This window comes from Protopterus annectens, chromosome 3.part1 (assembly GCF_019279795.1).
Source record: "Protopterus annectens isolate FY-2018-M chromosome 3.part1, PAN1.0, whole genome shotgun sequence".
NCBI lineage: Eukaryota > Metazoa > Chordata > Ceratodontiformes > Protopteridae > Protopterus > Protopterus annectens.
The window spans coordinates 520,759,182-520,779,374 of NC_056732.1; the positions used below are offsets into that span (position 1 = coordinate 520,759,182).

At 45.5% G+C, this 20,193-nt stretch overlaps 1 protein-coding gene across 1 annotated transcript in view; it reads right to left on the reverse strand.

The window, feature by feature from the left end:
* The window catches only part of WDR48 (WD repeat domain 48), a 1,921,140-nt gene that overhangs the window by 55,142 nt on the left and 1,845,805 nt on the right, over window positions 1-20,193 (reverse strand). Inside the window, exon 18 of the mRNA XM_044066951.1 lies at window positions 889-1,081. Within this exon, the coding sequence (XP_043922886.1) occupies window positions 889-1,081 (193 nt within the window). The remainder of the gene's footprint in view (window positions 1-888; window positions 1,082-20,193) is intronic.

The window sequence follows — 20,193 nt, forward strand, 5'->3', positions numbered from 1 at the left end:
AGAGAGGTATTTTGTAGAAGTCATCATTCATATCTGTAATGAAGGAAAACTTTGTAAATATATGCTACAATCTGACAGAAAGAGTACATGTGGTTTATTATAAAATAAGTTATCTGTAACTGTGCTTACAGCTGCAAAATATATTTCTTTATCAGTGTAATTTGAAAGGCTTGGTGCTTTAAATAGACTACAGATGGAGTCATGTAAAGCATTGTGTCTCTGATTCAGCAGTAAACAGCCAGCAAGACTGTGTGTCTTAAGAAGACTTTGGATCCAGCACAGCATAGAAGCAGAACGCAAATCAAAATAAATTTTTCACTGAGTGGAAGGGCCAGATACTTTGCTTCTTCTAGTGACAATGCACAGAAAGCTGGTGTGAAGCTTGGCTATTAACTTACTGATGACATGGATACTTAGTAGATTTTTATTTAAGACAACTTAGGAACTTTACCAGCAACATTCAGAACAAAACAAAAATGGTACACTGTGGGGTCTGCCATTAAGCTTGCTTATGCACTCAGTGTGCACCATCATAGTATACTTCTCCCCTGAGGGAAACGTACCTTTGTGCAGTGGTGAGATGCTTTGAAAATATCTAACAGTGGATGGCAGAAAGGATGAATTCCCTCAAGGACCCTTTAAGGGGTGTCACAATGACACATCAATTTTAAGTGTTATGTCAGTATTTCTGCTGTAGGAAAAATCACAAAACAGCTTTTTACCATGATTCCAGAGTGTTTTGTTAAAATACACCTACGCCAGACACTTGACAATACACTGCAAATGCATACAAAGGGCTAAAAAATGCATTATGCTTAGGATATGTCAAATATATTACAAAACTTGATAAGTAACTATTTCTAAGATTATATGATTTAATGAACAAACCTGATCCTGGCAAAGCAGCTCAATTTTCTCCTCTGCTAATACAGCAATGTCTTCCTCCTTTTCTTGTTCTCCTGGTTTCTCATTATTCGATGAACTGGTTGTCTGTGATTCATTGTCAAGATTTATTATCTTCTCATACACATGCTCCATTACCTTTCTCACCTGCAGCATGTCACTGGCAGACAACCGATCCCTAAAAAAAAAAAAAAAAAAAAAAAAAAAAAAGTTTTAAGTTTTTTTTTCTATTTCAGATTACATGAAACCTTCTCCAATTGTGCAGCAGGATAAAACCCTGACAACAGCCCAGATAACCAGAGTTTGAAGGGCATTTCAAGCACTTAATGGCACAGGCAGGGAGGTTGGGGTGTGCCTTTTCTGTGTGAGAGACAGGATGGCGGCTTCTGCCTGGCTCAAGCCACGGCTATAATGACAGGGTCTTGGCTGAAAAGCAGAAGCACATCATGATGTAGAAAGCCACTGCCAGGAAAACAGAGTCACCCATGACAGTGATAGAAGCCAATCAGTAAATGATGTGGGCATGCAAGCATCAACCGGGAGGGCTCAGGCCATAAAAATGAAAATTTTTCAGTGCAGAAATGCTGGCAGCACCATACAACACCCTCATGGCTGCCTGGATTATGCCCCCAATGGACAGTGTAACAGCTTTATGAGGAAAAGCTAGATGATGGGCAAGCATGGGAGAAATGATCATACAAAAACTGCATGAAAATAAAATCATTGCATGTTTTATATACAAAAACAAATGTGACACAAAGGAAAGGCTTGTTACTCCCTACTCTCAGAAGCTTCAAATAAAGTGCCTTTAAAATTAATTATTATTTTGCAATGGATCCAGCAAACCTTCAAAAGGGTGGACTTAAGTCAAATTCAAGTCTGTAAGATTTCCAAGCAAAAGGTGACACTGCTGCTTAATATCACAGCAATGTTCTCCTTTTGGCTAAATGTTCCCTTCAACATGCTGTGCTGGGAGACCTGACATGTTCATGCACAGGACTTCCCCCTCTCTCACTTGTCGGTCTCTCCCAAGGTGGATGCATGTAACTAAAAAGCACAAATAGAGGCACACCCTGTGCTCCTTCCTGCACTCTATAGAAAAAAGTCCACTTTTGCCTGGTGATGAGATGCACCTTCATTACTGTTGCATGCAGTAGTGTAGCCAGGGCGCAGCGAAGACAGCAACTGCACCAAGCTCAAAGTTTTTTGTTTTTTTTTTTTGGGGGGGGGGGGGGGCAGTGCGATAAGCCAATCCCAGTTGCTCTTTAATGCATACCGGCTTTCAACAGCCAATATTGCATCTGCAGTCAAACTTGAGCACTGTAGTGATTGGTGTGTGGTCTAAATTGTAGAAAACAGTTTGTCATAACTTAAAAGTTAAAAAAAATATATTAAATGAAACCTGAGATATGTAGTGGACTGAGTGTTTGCTACAGTTTAAAAAAGAAAAATTTTTTTTTATTTTTGAACTACAACCTGAGAGCTGAAGCAGGAAGGTAAAGGGTATAAACCGCAGCAGCCGCTTGCCACAGTTTAAAAGAAAAAAATCTTTTTAGAGCTGGGGGCGAGGTGGGACAAACAGATTGGGTACTGTCTGCAGGAAGCCACTCAACTGGCATCCTGTAGTTTGCAGAAGCTTTTTTTTTTTTGCTCTTCACTTGAACAGGTGAGGGGGAGGGTTGCTAGTTTATGGTGCTGGTTGATCCAGCTATAAAGAAATCGATTCATAATGGCAGGTTCACTGAGTGCTACTAAGGGGGCTACTACATTTCTCATCCAAATTTTCAATTCTAGACCTGAACTCACAATCACAGATCTACCTTAATTCTACTCCTATCAACCAACATCAAGGAAAAATGCAATTCTACATCAAGGCTCTGCTCTCTTTTGTTTTGCACATTCAGGTTCTTACTGCAGAGGATGAAAATGGCTTTAATTCAAGCCCCGCTATAAATACAGCACCAAGTGCTACACTCTTGCATCACAGAGCTGAAAGGAAGGTCACTGGCACAGTCTCTGCTTTTAGATCTGGCCAAGACAGCTGGCATGGTAATGCTTTAGCATCTCCCACCACTCAACCAATATTTGCACTCTGTCCACTTCAGTGTAACCTGAATAAAGAATAGAACTTGGGTTATTCAACTGTGCAATGCCTTACCTGCCTCTATAACGGTGTTAAAAGGGACTTCTTCAAGAATTAGTACTAGGCCCCATTATGCTTACCACACAAGTAAACTCCTTATGGATACACTACAGTGATTCTAAAGTGTTAAAACATGTTGCTGATATAGCACTGCAATTATGGTGAGCAGTCATTAGTTATTCAGATTAAACCGGAAAATGCCTTTTTCACTATGAAAAAATGGCAACACAATAGAAATTAAAACCTGAACTCTACAAAAACTAAAGATGCCATGTTTAGCAGACAAAAACAGAGTGCTAAAAGATCGCTTCAACTCTGTTTTACACTGAAGTGAAGAGTTTTAATGTACGTCATGTTGAACCCTATACAGGCAATACTGGTTAAGTGGATTAAAAAAAGGAGCAAAGAAACTGTGTGCTATTTGTAGGACAAGGATGCTCAACTCTCTTTATATTACAAAACAAGATGTGACATTAACCACTGTAAACAATTAAAGTAACTTAATAACAGTTACCAGATTTCTTCTGGGGCTCAAAAGCATAACCATTAATGTACCCTTCTAGCAACCCTGATATGGTATCGTTTCCCCCACATTCATTCCTCTTTGCAGTTCTGTGCTACTTCAGAGGTACTGCATAACCCTCAAAGGCGTGTAGGGCAGCTCAACTATTACACTCTCTCCAAGGAACTTGAGAGCTATGGAAGATGAGGCTCTATCATTACACCTAAGGCTAAAGTGTCTGGTAAGTAAGAGCTATAAGCTATACCATTACATACACAGAATTAAATGAGAGAGAATAAAAAACATTTATTTATTAAGAGTAAATGTGTCTTATCTGAGGCCAACTAGCACTTTTTAACGTGCTTTGTGATAGGGCAGCACCAATAAAGCTGAAATGAGCTGCTAATGTATTTTAATGTGGAGTTTCAGCCAGTGATTCTTTGTAAAACAGATTCTGATTCAATATGACAACTTTGATGCAATACAAAACGCAATTCAGGTTCAAATCATGACAAAACTGGAAGCTATCTACTTACCATAATGCTTGACCTTTCCTTCTTGTCCACCTGATACAACATATGGGTCCACGAGCTACTTGTCGAATCTGACCTGGCAAAAATGAAAAGTATGTACTTATCATAATGTTAGATCTGTGTTGTCTTCTTCTGTCAGTTTCAACTATTGGGTTATTATCCTATCCGACCAGATCCAATGCCAGCAACTCTCAGGCTTTTGGATCCAAGGTTCAGGCTTCTACCCTACCCATAATTCCCCTCCACCCTCATAGTTCATCAAATCAAGTTTACTTACTTACACAGAATTCTGCCTGCTTATATAGAATACTCCACTTGCACTACATGAGCAGCATAGACTAAACTGACAATAAAAACAGTAAAGAATGGTAAATGAGGCACAGCTCTGGACAGTTCCAGTACAGTAAAATGACAGCCCCAAGACAGTGACAATTTGGCAGGGGGGTGAAGGAAGGGTGGGATGAGATGCAGAGAAGAAGACAATATAGATCTAGCATTATTGTAAGTACACAGCTTTAATATCAATGTTTTTTTGTCTGTCTCAACTACTGCAAGAGTACCTAGCTACCACAAACCCTGGAAGGACTCATAGAAGGATGTTTAGAGGGATGGTGGAGCCAAACGAAGCCCTACGCTTAAGCCTGCAGGTCCAGCTTGTAATGAAAAAATAAATGTGTGTACTGTAGACCAAGTAGATGGAGCACAGATATCATCATTAGGGACTCTAAAGAAGGCTATAGAGACTGCCACCACTCTAGTCAAAAGAGCTTTAGGCTTGTTACGTAGTGACAGTCCCTTGGCTCATTAGACAAACATACAGCAGTCAGACAACAACATGGACAGCATGACCTTGGAAATGCTGGTTCCTAATTTAGCTTTAGTACAGGAAAGTTGGTCAAAGTTTCTGAATTCCTTGGTATGGTTCAAACAGAAATGTAACTGGCAATGAACATCCAACAAATGGAGGAGACCTTCACCCTTGTTTGAGAAGTTAGGGAAAGAACACCAGGAAACTGATAGCTTGACTAAAGGCTGAGTCAGAAGCAACTTTGGGAAGAAAATTAGGGCTTGTTTAGAAAGAATGTGCGTTTGTGAATGGCCAAATATGGTGGTTTGCACTACGATGCTTGCAGATATAAAATTCTCTTTGCTGAAGTAACCGGCACCAAGAAAATTGTTTTTCAAGAAAGGAATTAACTCTCTAGTAGCTGTATGTTCCACAGGTCTTGAGTAGGACAGTAATATCCCAAGGTAGAACAGGATCCCTAAGAGGAGTTTGTAAGCAAAATATACCCCACAATAAAACCTCAGACAGTTTTAAGGAAGCAAGCAATAAGTGTCTTCACCAACATGAAAATTCAAGATAGCTGCCAACTGAACTTTAATGGTGGAGTAGCTAGCTCCTGCATGAAAAAGATCTGTGAGAACATCTAGAATCGATGGCAACAGGGCCAAGAAAGTATCTAGACTGTTGGCAGAGGCCCAGATGGAAAAACTCTTCCACTTGCTTCTATAACCTTTCCTGGTAGAAGGCTTCTCGGATAATAACAAAATGTGAATCACACTGGACAAAAGCCTGGAACTTCTGGATGTTAAAAGAAGTGCAGAAACCAAGTGGTTAGCTTCAGGAATTTGATGCTTGGGTTAGGCTTCCCGGATAGGTAAGAGATCAAGTCTGGTTTAGGGTCCAGCACCCAGGGAGGGAGGGTACACCAAATGAGGCCACAGGAAGGCAAACCATATCTGTTGAGTCCAAAAAGAGGAGATGAAAATCACCCTCTCCTTTCCCCAGGCTGTTCTCTGTAGAAATGTGGTTATGAGCAGAGTTGGAGGATAATCATAAAGGAGACCCGGGGGCCAAATAGAGACCAGAGCACCCCTTGGGGACTGCCCCTCTTGGAGAATCAGGGTACTGCAGCTGGATGCTGCATTTGGTGTTGACTGGGGTTGCAAACAGATCACAAAATAGCTGATTCCAGTGGCTGAAAATCATGAAAGCCACTGTCTGACAGACAACTCATGCGGTAGAAGAATGGACCTTCTTGGCTTATTGGTTAAAACACTGGATTTCTCCAGGGTCTGAGCTGCAATGAGAAAGTGCTGGGAAGACATCACCACTGCCAAACCCTCATGGCATCCTGACAAAGGTTATGACCGGGTTCTTCCTTGTTTGTTACTGTACCAGACCACTGACATACTGTCAGTCTGTCTGAACAGCAATCACACCCATGGGGGAGTCCTGGAAGGCCAGCAATGCTAGGAGGATTACCTTCATCTCTAGAGCTCTGATGTGAAAGTTGGCCTCTGTCGATAACCAGGTGCCTGGAATGGTCTTTCTATCAAAATGCCCCTCCTACCCAAGAAGGGAAGTGTCCACGTTCATCATGGCTCTAGGGAAGGGTGAATAAAAAAGATGACCTAAAGAGACCACAGCAGAATTTAGGCACCACTGAATATGTTTGTCGACAAATCCTTGTGCGTCTGACTGGAAAACACATAGGATGGTGTAGGATGGACCACTGTAGCACTTTCATGTGGAATCTAGAGTGAGGAACAAGGGTGATGGCTGCTACCATACAGTCCAAAATATGTAGAATGGAGCTTACCTCAGCTCAGGCTGTTCTTGAGAAAGGACCAGGGAAGCCGACCAGGGAAGCCTGAAGTTTATCTTCAAAGCAGTGTCAAGGCAGCATCCCATGAACTCTATGATCCTCACTAGTGTTAATTTGGATTCCTCCACATTGATAATGACTCCCAGGTAAAAGTACAAATGGAGCAAGGTATCCCTAGCAGGAATTAGCAGATCCCTCAAGGTAGGGTTTAGGACCTAATCATCTAGATATGAGAACATCAGAAAACCTGCAGTTTTAGATGTACATCAACCACTGCAATGCATCTGGTAAACACCAGGGGGGCTGTGGTGAGGCCAAAGTGAAGTGTCTGAATTGAAAGTGATTGGCTCCCTGCTAAAGGGCTTCTGGTTCGCCTCCTCCTCGGATCCGATCCCCTTGCTTCTCACCGGGACCCGAGGAGGAGGTGACCCAGTCCCCGTCGAGGTCATCGAGGCGGCACTCCAGGCCTGCCTCAGTGGCCTCCTTGAGGTCCACCTTCAGTATGTCAGATACAGACATGGACCGGATGATGAGGAGGTTCATCCAGGCCAAGATGCAGATGGGAGTGCTCTTGCCTCCCCCCCCCCTCTAGGGCGGAGCTCGACCCCCTTTTTTTGCTCCTATCGATCCTTATCCGACCTGCCTTCCGGGTTCGGAGCTTTCGGAGCAGTGCCACACTGGATCCGGGGGTGGGTCGGAGCCGACAGTGCTAAACACTTCGGCTCCGACGGTTCCCTCGAGTTTGTCCGATCCGACCTCTCGGAGCCGTGGGCCGAGCTTCGGATCCGAGGGATTCGGTGTGCTTTCGGCCCCGTCCCGGTCGGAGCACGCGGGTCCTTCGGATCCGATAGCCTCGGCTCCGGGTCCGATCCCAGCCTCGGATCCGAGGGGGAGTCGGATCTCGGATCCGTCAGAGAACGGCTCCCCTCGGCTTTCTCGGTGGTGGAGAGGGCAGTGTTGAGTGCATCCAGGCCTCCGGTCCTGGCTTCGGCTCCCCCCTGAACTCCCTCTCAGCTGGTCCTGGCTCCCCTCACCCGGCCTTCGGGGCAGCCTGCTTTAGCGCCTCTAGGTGTTCCATTGGAACATAATATTGCTGGTGAGAACTCATCGGACAGCCCCCCCCGAGGAGGTTCCTCACAAGTCGAAGTGCAAGAGGAGGCACGTAGACTCCCCTGAGTCCCTCACCGAAGATATGGACTTGGATGAAGGGGAAGGCTCCCCAAGGTCACCCCCCGAGGACGTCTCCTTTGGAGACATCATGGAACTGCTCAGAATCAAGGGGGGGGGGTGGTCTGCCCCCAAGGCTTCCTCTGATGAGTCCGTATTCCTAGAGGCGTTCGAGGCAGGGCGATCTACCTCTTGGGTGTCCCCCTCCCCCCGACCCCTTGGTGGATCTTATAGCCACTAGGGCTTGGAGGGAGCCGGACACTGTAGAGCCTGTTCCCAAGCGCCCTGACAAAATCTTGAGTCCCCCGACAGAGAGAACCCATTGGAGCAGAGGTCCCCCTGTGGATGTCATGTTGGTGGCGGCAGCCACCAAGAGAGAGTTGGCTCAGGAGAGCCCCACAGGGTTCATCCGCCGAGCAAGGAGTCTTGCGCGATGGACCGCCTTGGGAAGCGGGCCTTCAGTTCAGCGACCTTCTCCATGAGGGCCCTGAACTATATGGCACACGTCATTAGGATGCAGCGGGATCTAATCAAAGAATACGCTGCTTCCCCCCCAGGGTCCATGTCGGAAGGGGACAAGCAACTGTACTCCTCCCGAATGTCCACCCTACGTTCTATTTCCAACACCTCTATGCGCCTTTTGTCTCATGCCACTGAGGGAGCCGCTAGAGCAGGCGGAGTCAGGCTGGTCATGAGGAGGCAAGCCTGGCTCCGACATTGTGACTTCTCGGAACCCTTTAAGGCGTCATTTGCGAATGCCCCTTTTGATGGTTCTGCTTTGTTTGGCAAAACCGTTCGCGACACCCTTGTCCAGAGCGAGAAAGATGGGAAGACGTTGTCTGCCGTTGGAGTCCGCTTCTCTGCTCCCCAGAGGTCCTTTGCCAAGAACCAAAAGGGTCAGAAGAAGATGTGGTTCCGGAATTCGCATCAATCCCAGTCTGCTCCGGACAACCAGTCCTCTTGTGGCAGAGGAGGAAAGGGAGGACGCCGCCCTAGAGGCAGAGGGGGTCCCAGAAATTTTGGGTCCAGAGAACCCTTCTCTGAGAGGCCCATGCAGAACCCCTGAGGGGTTGCCCGGCTGCTTCACTCTGGAGGCAGTCGGGGGACGTTTTTCGAGGCACCTAGCAATGTGGGAGTCCATAACAACGGATCGCTGGGTGCTTCGTGTTACATCCAGAGGCTACCAAATTCCCTTTCTTGTAACCCCCAGAATCAGAAGCCTCCCCGATGTACCACCCAATCAGAGGGAGGTGGCCGCTGCAGAAATTCAGCAGCTCTTACAAAAAAGAGCCATCCAGCCCGTACCCCCAGATCAGCTCGGATCAGGGTTTTACTCCAGGTTCTTTCTGGTGCCAAAAAAGACGGGGGACGCGAGGCCCATCCTGGACCTCTCTCTCTTGAACCTGGCAGTACCAAAAGTAAAGTTCCGGATGGTCACACTGCAATCTATTCTCCCACTACTGCGGGAGAACGACTGGATGTGCTCAATAGACCTCAAAGATGCGTACTATCATATTCTCGTAGGCAGACGCTCCAGGAGGTTTCTCCACTTCCGGCTGGGAGCCAGCCATTTCCAGTTCAGGGCCCTTCCCTTCGGTCAAACCTCAGCCCCCAGGGTGTTCACCAAGGTCTTGGCAGCGATAGCGGCCCACCTGAGACTCCAGGGAATTCAGGTCTTTCCGTACCTAGACGACTGGCTCCTTACTGCCCCAGTAAGGCATCTTCTTTGCTCATGCAGGGATTATTTCCTCAATCTGGCTCCACTCTTAGGGTTGACCATCAACATGGCCAAATCCTCCCTTGGCTCCTACACAAGTATTGGCTTTCATAGGGGTGACGTTGGACTCCAGACTGATGCTTGCTTTCTTGACTCCAGATCGGCTTCAGAACCTGAGGTTGCACGTGCAGGCCATCCTTCAACTTCAAGCTCCTTCGGTGGAACTGGTCCTGAGGGCTCTAGGGTCCATGGCGGCAGCAATTCCGCTGCTGCCATTGGCCCAGTTGAATGTGAGGGTCATACAGTGGACCCTCCAGGTACAATGGTCCCTATCTCGCAATCCCCTGTCTCATCCCATTCCCCTAAGCAGGGTTTGCAAAAGGTCGCTCGTGTGGTGGCTCCAGTCCCCCAATCTCCACACGGGACGCCCCTTCTCACTGCCTCCGCCAGCCGCCACAGTGACCACGGACGCTTCTCGCCTGGGGTGGGGTGGGGGGCACTATTCGGGCAGAACAGTCCAAGGCACGTGGAACGACATAGAGACCTCATTGCATATCAATGTCCTAGAGATGAGGGCGGTGCTTTTGACGTTGCAAGTACTTCACAACCCTCTTCCGGTGGGGACGATTGCGGTGCAGATGGACAACATGTCAATCGTCTGGTACATCAACAAACAGGGGGGAAGCAGGTCTTACCCTCTTTGCCGCGAGGTCATGAGAGTGCGGGAATGGGCGATATCCACCAACCGCTTTCTCATCACAACGCACATTCCGGGACGGTCCAACATTTTAGCGGACAGGCTCAGTCGTACTATCCTGACTCCTTACGAATGGCCTCTCAATCCTCTAGTTGCAGAGCAAGTATTTGCCCGATGGGGGCGACCTTGTTGCGATCTTTTTGCCTCTCCCTCAAATACCAAATGCAACGATTACTTTGCTCTGATTCCCCCCTCCGGGGGAGTCCCTGAGAGACTCTCTAGTTCATGCTTGGCCTCCCGGTCTGCTTTATGCTTACCCGCCTCTGCCCCTGATGTTGAAACTATTGCAGAAAACCAGTCAGTTGGGGAGCAAGATGATCCTCATTGCCCCATTCTGGCCTCGTCAGACGTGGTTCCCTTACCTATGGTCTCACCTGATTCATCCGCCCTGGATTCTGGATCCCCTCCCGGATCTCATTTCACACCCCCTGGGTCTCCCGACTCCGAACCTGGCCAACCTCAAGCTGACTGCTTGGTTGCTCCAGTTCCACTCCTGATAAGGACTCCCGGAATCTCATCACCAGTCAAAGCCATTCTAGTAGCAGCTCACAAGCCTTCCACCAGAAGGGTCTATCGGAGTAAATGGAAACGTTTTTCCATTTGGGCAAAGCACCGTCATTTAGATCCCTTTACGGCGCCGGTAGCGTCAGTTCTAGATTTTCTAACTTCTCTCTTTCACCAGGGGGCTAGTTCCTCCACGGTCAAGGTACAACTTGCAGCAATTTCACACTATCATGTAGGGCAGGAGTCAGGCCCGCTTATTACTTCCAAGCTGTGTAAGACCTTCCTTAAGGGTAACTTCCTCCTCAGGCCCCCAGTCAAAGAGGTGGTACCTCCATGGGATTTATCCCTAGTTTTGCAGGCCTTGACTAGCCCCCCTTTCGAGCCAGCGGCCACTGTTGATCTTAAATATCTCTCTTGGAAAACGGCCTTTTTGGTGGCCATAACTTCAGCCAAGAGGGTCTCGGAACTCCAGGCGGTGTCAAACCACCGTATTTGGTCTTCCACCCAGACAGAGTTCACCTCAGGATCAATCCGTCTTTTCTACCTAAGGTATCTTCGGAAGCTAACATTAATCAATCTATTAATCTTCCAGTATTCTTCCCCAACTATCAAAACAAAGGAGAGTATAAGCTGCACTCTTTAGACGTGCACAGACAACTACGTTTTTATATTCATCGAACTACTGGTCATAGGCAATCCGATCAGTTGTTTGTCTCCTTTGCCAAAAACAACTTCGGCAAGTCGGTTTCTAAAGTTACCCTCTCCAATGGATATCTAGTTGTATTCTCTTAGCATATCAGAGCTCGGGAAGGCTTGCACCTCAGGGAGTATGTGCTCATTCTACTAGGGCTGTTGCTACATCGGCTGCCTTCAAGGCTAGGGTTTCCCTGGATGACATTTGTTCCGCAGCCACTTGGGCTTCATCTCATACCTTTATCAGCCACTACAAAGTAGATATGGTCTCCCAAGGTAGGGCGTCTTTTGGCTCTGCAGTGCTCCGGAATATTCTTCCATGAAGGCCACCCAAGATTTAGGTAGCTGGGGACTCTGTCCCAAAGGTTGCTGACAAATTAAGTTCCTACTTCAGATTAAGAAGTTATGTACTCACCATAACGTTCCATCTGAGTAGGTATCTTCATTTGTCTGCAACCATCCCCTCCTCCTTCCCCCTGACCAAAATGATCCTACTTGGGGTTCTTTAGATTAGTTCCCTCTGGGACACCGTATTAGCTGTGTTATGGGGCAAACTTGATCTGAGGTCAGTCAGGGTTGGTTGGGGATTATGGGTAAAGGGAGGAGCTAGGAGCTCGGATCTATGCTGTGATAGAAGTTGCCGGCTCGGATCAGAGATCGGATCCGTATCCCAAAGGTTGCAGACAAATGAAGATACCTACTCAGATGGAACGTTATGGTGAGTACATAACTTCTTATTCATAGGTTGATACTAGGCTATCTGCCCTAGGGCATTTACAAGCCTAGCCAGTGTGTGTTTGGCTTTCGCCACCCTTTTAGATTTGTAGACTGTGCCTATGAATATTAGGTCACGGAATAGTGTCCCTTTATGGTTAATTTATTGTGCCTCTGTCTAGCAGGGACCCAGAAGTGATCCCGGGGTTATACTTACGATCTCCCATCCACTCGTCAAGATTTCTCTTGAAGAGGGTCAGTGAGGGGCTCTGCCTAACCTGGACTGGGATTTTGTTGCAGAGTGATGGGAGTCTCTGGGATATGAATCTGACCCTCCAGCATGCCCTATTTATTTCTGTGCTCAGGTTTAAGTCTCTAGAATGTGTAGCTCTAAGGGATTTGCATTTCTTGAGATGGAGCATGTCCATTAATTCTGGGTTGGACATGGCTTTATAAGTCAGGCACAGATTGCCCTTGAGTAGGTGGTAAGCAGCTGAGTAGAGCCGGAGTTTCTTTAGCCCAATTGCATAGGGCATCTGTTGGAGTCCCTTTATCCTCTTGGTGAGGTACTTTTGGGGTCTTTCCAGTTGCTGCAGGTGCCAGGTAAGGTACATCCCAAATGGGGCATTGTATTTAATTATGGGCCTGATGAGTGATGAATAGAGTGGTACACTGACCTCACGATCTACATGTGAAACTTTTCGTGATGTGGTGGGCTATATAGGTCTTTCTGACCACTTTGGCAATGTGGTTGACAAAGGAGAGATTACTATCTACTTGGGTCCCCAAGTCCCTAATTACTTCCTCCGTACTTAGTGTGTTACCTCCTATGTGGTAGTCTGTGGGCACTTTGTTTTTCCCAAAGGGGATGACAATGCATTTTTTTGCATTTAGCTTTAGGCCATGACTCTGGCACCAGTTATCTGTCTCTGTGAGACCCTTTTGGAGAATGCTTGTGTCAGCCGGGGAGTCTATTATGGCACCTAGTTTGCAGTCATCTGCGAACTTCGTCAGACATAGTCCTCCCGTGTTTGCCTGTACCTCAGAGAAGTAAATACCGAATAAGAGAGGTCCCAGGACTGAGCCTTGTGGAACTCCACTTGTAACTGGTTTTGAGTCTGACAAGGCTCCTGCAATTCTGACTGAGTGGGTTCTATCCCTGAGCCAGTTTGCAACCGATCTTGTGACATAGGGGTTGATATTTAAGCTGGTGAGCTTATTTATGATACCAGAGTGGGGTATTGTGTCGAAGGCTTTTGCGAGGTCCGGGTAGGCTGTGTGGACCACTTTCCCTTCATCTATGGCCCTGGTAACTGTTTCAAAGAAGTCAACCAGGTTCAAGAGGCAAGACCTGCCCTTAACAAAGCCGAACTAGGTAGGATCCAGTGTCTGAAGGTTACCGATATCATTGTTTACGAGTTCCATGATGATACGCTCCATAGCTTTGCAGACCAGGCTAGTCAGGTTTATAGCGCGATAGTTACCGGGGTCCATTGTGGCACCTCCCTTGTGGAGCGGGACCACCGTTGCTGTACACCATTCCTTGGGTACATATCCTGTGGTAAGGCTGAGGTTGAACAGGGACTTTAGGTGAGGGTTTAGCTCCTCTTGTAGCTCATGTAGGACGCATCCCGGGACACTGTCTGGTCCCATTGATGCTGTGTTTTTTGCTTTGGAGAGGGCAGCTTTCACCTGATCATCTGTGATGTCTGGGAGGTTACACTCTGTTGGGATGGAGATTTGCTCTTTTGGGGGGATGGGGGGGGGGATTTGCACTGAATCTGTCTGCCAGGATGTTGGCAATGTTTGTTGGTTCAGTGTATTTTTTGTCGTTTTGCACTAACCCGGAGCATATCTGGGAGTTGGGTTCCTGACATAACTAAAGAATGCCTTGTGGTTGTCCGTAGTATCTTGTGCAATTTTTCTTTCGAAGCTGGCCTTAGATGATTTTATGAGGGATCGTAGCTTCTTGCTGGTACCGATCAGAGTTGCCTTCCCTTTTTGGGATCTTGCTCTATCATGTAGTAGCTTCCTCCTTTTGTTGTACAGCTCATTTATGGCCGGGGTCCACCAGACAGATCTCCTGCCCTTGGAAGAGTGAGTCTTGGTTTTATTTGGGATGGCATGACCCATGCATTCCTGCAGGTGTCCATGGATTGTATTTGTGAAGGATTCTGCAGTTTAAGCCACGTTTTCCACTGGCCCAGGGGCTTTGAAGGTTTCCACCTCAGTTTTGAGAAGTGTGAAGTTTGCTTTTGAGAAGTTCTTCACCGTGGTTACCTTGGCTGGGGGTGGGGACAGGATATGGATGTCCAATGAGATTAATTTGAGGTCTGATCTTACCAGTGAGGGGTATACCTCTGGTGTGGAACATAGCGTCCCTATGTTTGTGATGACCAGATCCAATATGTTATCCCCTCTTGTGGGGGTATTGACCAGTTGTTCCATAGCATTTGAGTTTATAAACTCTAGGAACCTTTGGGCAAGGGTGTGTGGGCTTGAGTAGTTTACCCAGTCAATGTCTGGGTAGTTGAAGTCACCCAATATGATGGTGTTTGGAGAGACTTTCATGTTCTCCAGTGTTTTCAGGAAGGCCGAGTGGGGTTCCTGAGTTTGGGAGAGTGGTCTGTAGTAGGCTATAAACTGAAAAGCAGTTTTGCCCACTGTTAGTTGCACGTGGATGGTTTCCGTTGCTTCGTGCAGTGCTACTAACCTAGAGGTATGGGTATTTTTGATATATATGGATACTCCCCCTCCTTTTGTGGTTCGGTCCGAGCTTTGTGGCCGGAAAGCATGGTATGAAGTATAACCTGGTAGTGCTGGGGTGCTCTCTGGAGCCATGAACCAGGTCTCTGTTACCGCACAGACATCGATGTTCTCCATACTGAAGAGAGTCTAGAGTGCGTGCATTTTGAGGTTTAGACTTCTGGCATTGAGTAGCATTACCCTTAGTTTCTTTTTCTCTGCATTTTCTATGGAGGTGGGTTTGTCTTTTGAGCCTTGCCTAAAAAAGGCACTATGGGAGTGGCAAGAGCCTTAGCCAGTATTCGAAAGCCCAGGGGTGACAGGTGCAAGCCGGCCCTAGCGAAGCAGCGTGCCTTGTCGAGCATGTCATCACAGGCTGACAGACACTGGATCTCCTTTGAGTGACACCAATATTTTAACCAATTGTTAAAATTTGACATTTTTTCTTTATACTGTGGCATCATTCTTGGTGAGGGTAAGATGCTAATCAAGGTCAGGGTCATACCAGCCTGGGCTACATGATGCTCCTCTATGTCTCTTTTCATGTAGTCCAGGGAGGTACATCTCAGGTCATTCACACCTGCATGGACAATGACGGATTCATATTTGTACTTGCTTTGGAGTGACCTGAGTGCGTGTGTTATGTGGCAGATCCTGGCACCCGACAGACAACTTACAGTGACCTTCTCCTTGTTCAGCCTGGTGAGTGGGACATCAGTGTGTCTGACTATAGAGTCACCTATTACAAGTGTATTTGGTGTGTGTGACACACTGACTTTGTGGACTATGTGATACGTGGGTATTGCTGTGTGATGACAGTTGTTTGGTGGTATGCTTTGGAGGTCTCTGTTTCTTAGGCAGGTTTTTATTTAGAGCCTCCGAGCATGTTTTTGTGTGTTTATGTGTTTGGTCTGTTTTTTCTATAGGTCTATGTGAGACTGGAGTTGTGATGTGTGCAGTTACCTTCTTCTCCTTGACTGTGCTAGTCCTGGTTTGAGAGAGCTCAACCTCCAGTTTGGCAATATAGTTGCATCTCTCACATATATTTGAGCTTTTTTGGAAGAGAAGAGGGTTGTCTGTGTACATAAGGCAGTTGTAACACTGCCTTAAGATTCCCATATTTACCAACTGGACTGGAGAGTACACTTGAAACTATCCTTTGGACATGCAAAACACAAAGGTCGTTGCTCTGCCAAATCCAGCGAAACGTATAAGAACAATCCAAAGATATACGAAATAACGTAGCTGGATGCTGCTTGCTGTATAAAACGATTTATTTCATAAAACCAAACACAACATTTGATGAGCGCTTTCGGGTTGTTACCCTTCATCAGATAAAACACATCATATCACAATGCTACTTTTAAAAAGCACTCTAACCAATCAAATTTAATAAAAGACCCGCCTTTTACAAAGTGTAGGTTTAAGCGGGACAACATCATTCAACCCTGGATCCCTATGTGCTGTCAGTTCCAGGATCCACTTTGTTTCAGCCAACTCTGTATTCAATTTAATATCACCCCCCCTATGGGTCAGATTTAAATTAACAATAACTCTAAATGTAAATCTATGGGAGGGATGGTTTTTCACATGCCTATATAGTGCATTACGTTCGTCCTTGTTCTTAATATTAGACATATGCTGGAGAATTCTAGCTTTCAGCATCTGATTAGTTTTCCCAACATAGTAGCTCGAACAAGAGCTACATTCTGCTATGTAGACTACATCAGTAGTCCTACAATTTGCTCTTCCCTTAAATGTATATAACTTATTGTTGTTGGGATGTCGAAACTCTACCCCTTTTTTGATAAGACTACAGGCCTTACAGGATCCACAGGCAGTGGTCCCCACTCTTCCCGTGATGTGTCCACTACCTAGAGTCCTCTTCTCCTTGCATAACATGTCTTTCAAATTCTTGTTTCTTTTGTAAATGAAATGGGGATGAGTATCCACCATGTCCCTTAGACATTCGTCACTCACTATAATATTCCAATTCTTTCGCATAATGTCGCAAACCCCTCTTGCATCACTTCCATAAGTGAGTGCCACCTTGCGACAATTGGATCTAGTTCCACCAACCACCTTGTTGTTATGGGCTGTGTCCAACCAAGGCCTGTATTTTGTGTGTCTAAATGGTTTGTTCTTTTCTATAACATCACTAACCATTTTTCCACTATAGCCCCTATCAGCAAAACATTCACCGAGGTATCCCACCTCCTCTTCAAATTGTTGGTCATCCTTACTTAGCCTTGAAACCCTTCCAAACTGACCCTGCACCACATTAGGAAAGGTGTGTCTCGGGTGCATGCTATCATAAGATAGCAGAGTGTTCCTCCAACACTCTTTCCTAAATAATTTAGAAGAGAAACCATCCCTGTCCTGCATCAGACATACATCCAAAAAGTCTATTGACTCTCTGGAGGTATTGACACTGAACCTAAGAAAGGTAGTGGTGGTATGTAGATAATTTATAAACAGCTTCAAATCTTCATCCGTACCCTTCCACAAGACAAAAATATCATCTACAAAACGCAGGTACATGAATAGCTGTTCCTTCCATGCATGATCACATAATACAAACATCCTTTCCCAATGGGAGAGTACAAGATTTGCATAGGTATTGGCACAGGGGGTACCCATGGCTATCCCCTGTGCCTGCCTATATATGCTATCTGTCCCTTGAAAAATATTATTATCCAACACCAGAGTCAGTAATTCAAGTATCAACTCTATCTTGTTGTGTGTGAGTTCTAATGATGTTAAGAGAGTCTCTATCGCCCGTAGGCCATATTCATTATTAATCACAGTGAATAAACTGTTCACGTCCAATGTGGCCATCAAATAATTACCTAATAGTTCTCCTTGTTTTATGTCTCCGATCAAAGTGAGAAAATGTCCTGTGTCCACCAAAATGTGTTCCATAGAGGCTACATATGGTTTAAGGGCCACCTCCAACCAAATGGATACATTTTCAGTGACCCACCCCCTACCCGATACTATCGGTCTTAGGGGTGGGTCAGTTAAGCTCTTGTGTATCTTTGGCAACGCTTTGAAAACCGGTGTGGTCGGTTTATCAATATATAGGAACTCAAGTTCCTGAGGTGTAATCAATAATCTTTGACTCAAACATCGTAGCTTGTTATGAACCCTATCTATGGTTCTTCTTACATCAATAGGATTAATAACATGATAAGTCGCTACATCTGACAATAGTGCATTCAATCTATTGACGTACCAATTCGAATCTAAAACTACCACCGAACCACCCTTGTCGGCCATCTTGATCGTAATATCAGTGTAATCACATAACCTGGCTAGTGCTGATCTTTGCTCGTTGGTCAAATTATAGTATTTATCCCTATCCTTATGTTGAAAATAATCTACCAAATCATGATCACATTGATTAATGAATAACTGTAAAGCCGGTGTTAAAGCCGGCACAAAATCGCTAGGTTTTCTCAAAATAGCTTGTGTACCTTCACTGTTGCCAAAAAGTTTACCTAACATTAAATTTCGACAAAAATACATAATATCCAATAAAACCTCTTGATAGGTGCACATTCTGCTAGGGACAAACGATAAACCTTTATTCAGTACTACTAATTCGTCCTGAGTTAAGTGGCGTGAAGATAAATTAAAAACAATATTGTCACACTCACTAAAAGTCAATCTACTGTCCGTCTCTTCTTCAAAAATTCCCTGTCGTCGCTGGACGAGCGTTTCCAGGGGCCCTTCTTTTTCATCTGCACCGGTAGCATATCCAAAAAATGGTTCTGCATCGGTCTTGATTTAGGTCGTGCCCCAGCTCGTGAGCTCACACTGTGAGCCACGATGGTATCATGTTCACCAGTCTCACATACAGGACGTGTTGCCGTGTCTATGGTGGAATCAGTTGCAACACAAACACCATCCTGTCCTTGCGTGACCGTTTCTCCTGAAACCCGGTCACCTACTTCCAACTCCAGATTGAAGACGGAATCGATGGCAGTGTCTGTAGTTGGAATAACAGCCTGTTCGTGTTGCACATCTGGTGTTGAAACACCAGGATCTGCGCCCGCAGTTGCTTGTGCAGGCGCCATAACTTCTCCTGCCGTAACACGGCGTTCTATCTGTCCAGCCCTCGTCTCGTGACGCACTAAGTTCCTATTGGTGCCTTTAACCACATCAGCCGTTGTTAAAATTCTCTGTTTATTCCATACAAAAATGTTGAAAAAGAAAAAAAAAAAAGAAGGGCCCCTGGAAACGCTCGTCCAGCGACGACAGGGAATTTTTGAAGAAGAGACGGACAATAGATTGACTTTTAGTGAGTGTGACAATATTGTTTTTAATTTATCTTCACGCCACTTAACTCAGGACGAATTAGTAGTACTGAATAAAGGTTTATCGTTTGTCCCTAGCAGAATGTGCACCTATCAAGAGGTTTTATTGGATATTATGTATTTTTGTCGAAATTTAATGTTAGGTAAACTTTTTGGCAACAGTGAAGGTACACAAGCTATTTTGAGAAAACCTAGCGATTTTGTGCCGGCTTTAACACCGGCTTTACAGTTATTCATTAATCAATGTGATCATGATTTGGTAGATTATTTTCAACATAAGGATAGGGATAAATACTATAATTTGACCAACGAGCAAAGATCAGCACTAGCCAGGTTATGTGATTACACTGATATTACGATCAAGATGGCTGACAAGGGTGGTTCGGTGGTAGTTTTAGATTCGAATTGGTACGTCAATAGATTGAATGCACTATTGTCAGATGTAGCGACTTATCATGTTATTAATCCTATTGATGTAAGAAGAACCATAGATAGGGTTCATAACAAGCTACGATGTTTGAGTCAAAGATTATTGATTACACCTCAGGAACTTGAGTTCCTATATATTGATAAACCGACCACACCGGTTTTCAAAGCGTTGCCAAAGATACACAAGAGCTTAACTGACCCACCCCTAAGACCGATAGTATCGGGTAGGGGGTGGGTCACTGAAAATGTATCCATTTGGTTGGAGGTGGCCCTTAAACCATATGTAGCCTCTATGGAACACATTTTGGTGGACACAGGACATTTTCTCACTTTGATCGGAGACATAAAACAAGGAGAACTATTAGGTAATTATTTGATGGCCACGTTGGACGTGAACAGTTTATTCACTGTGATTAATAATGAATATGGCCTACGGGCGATAGAGACTCTCTTAA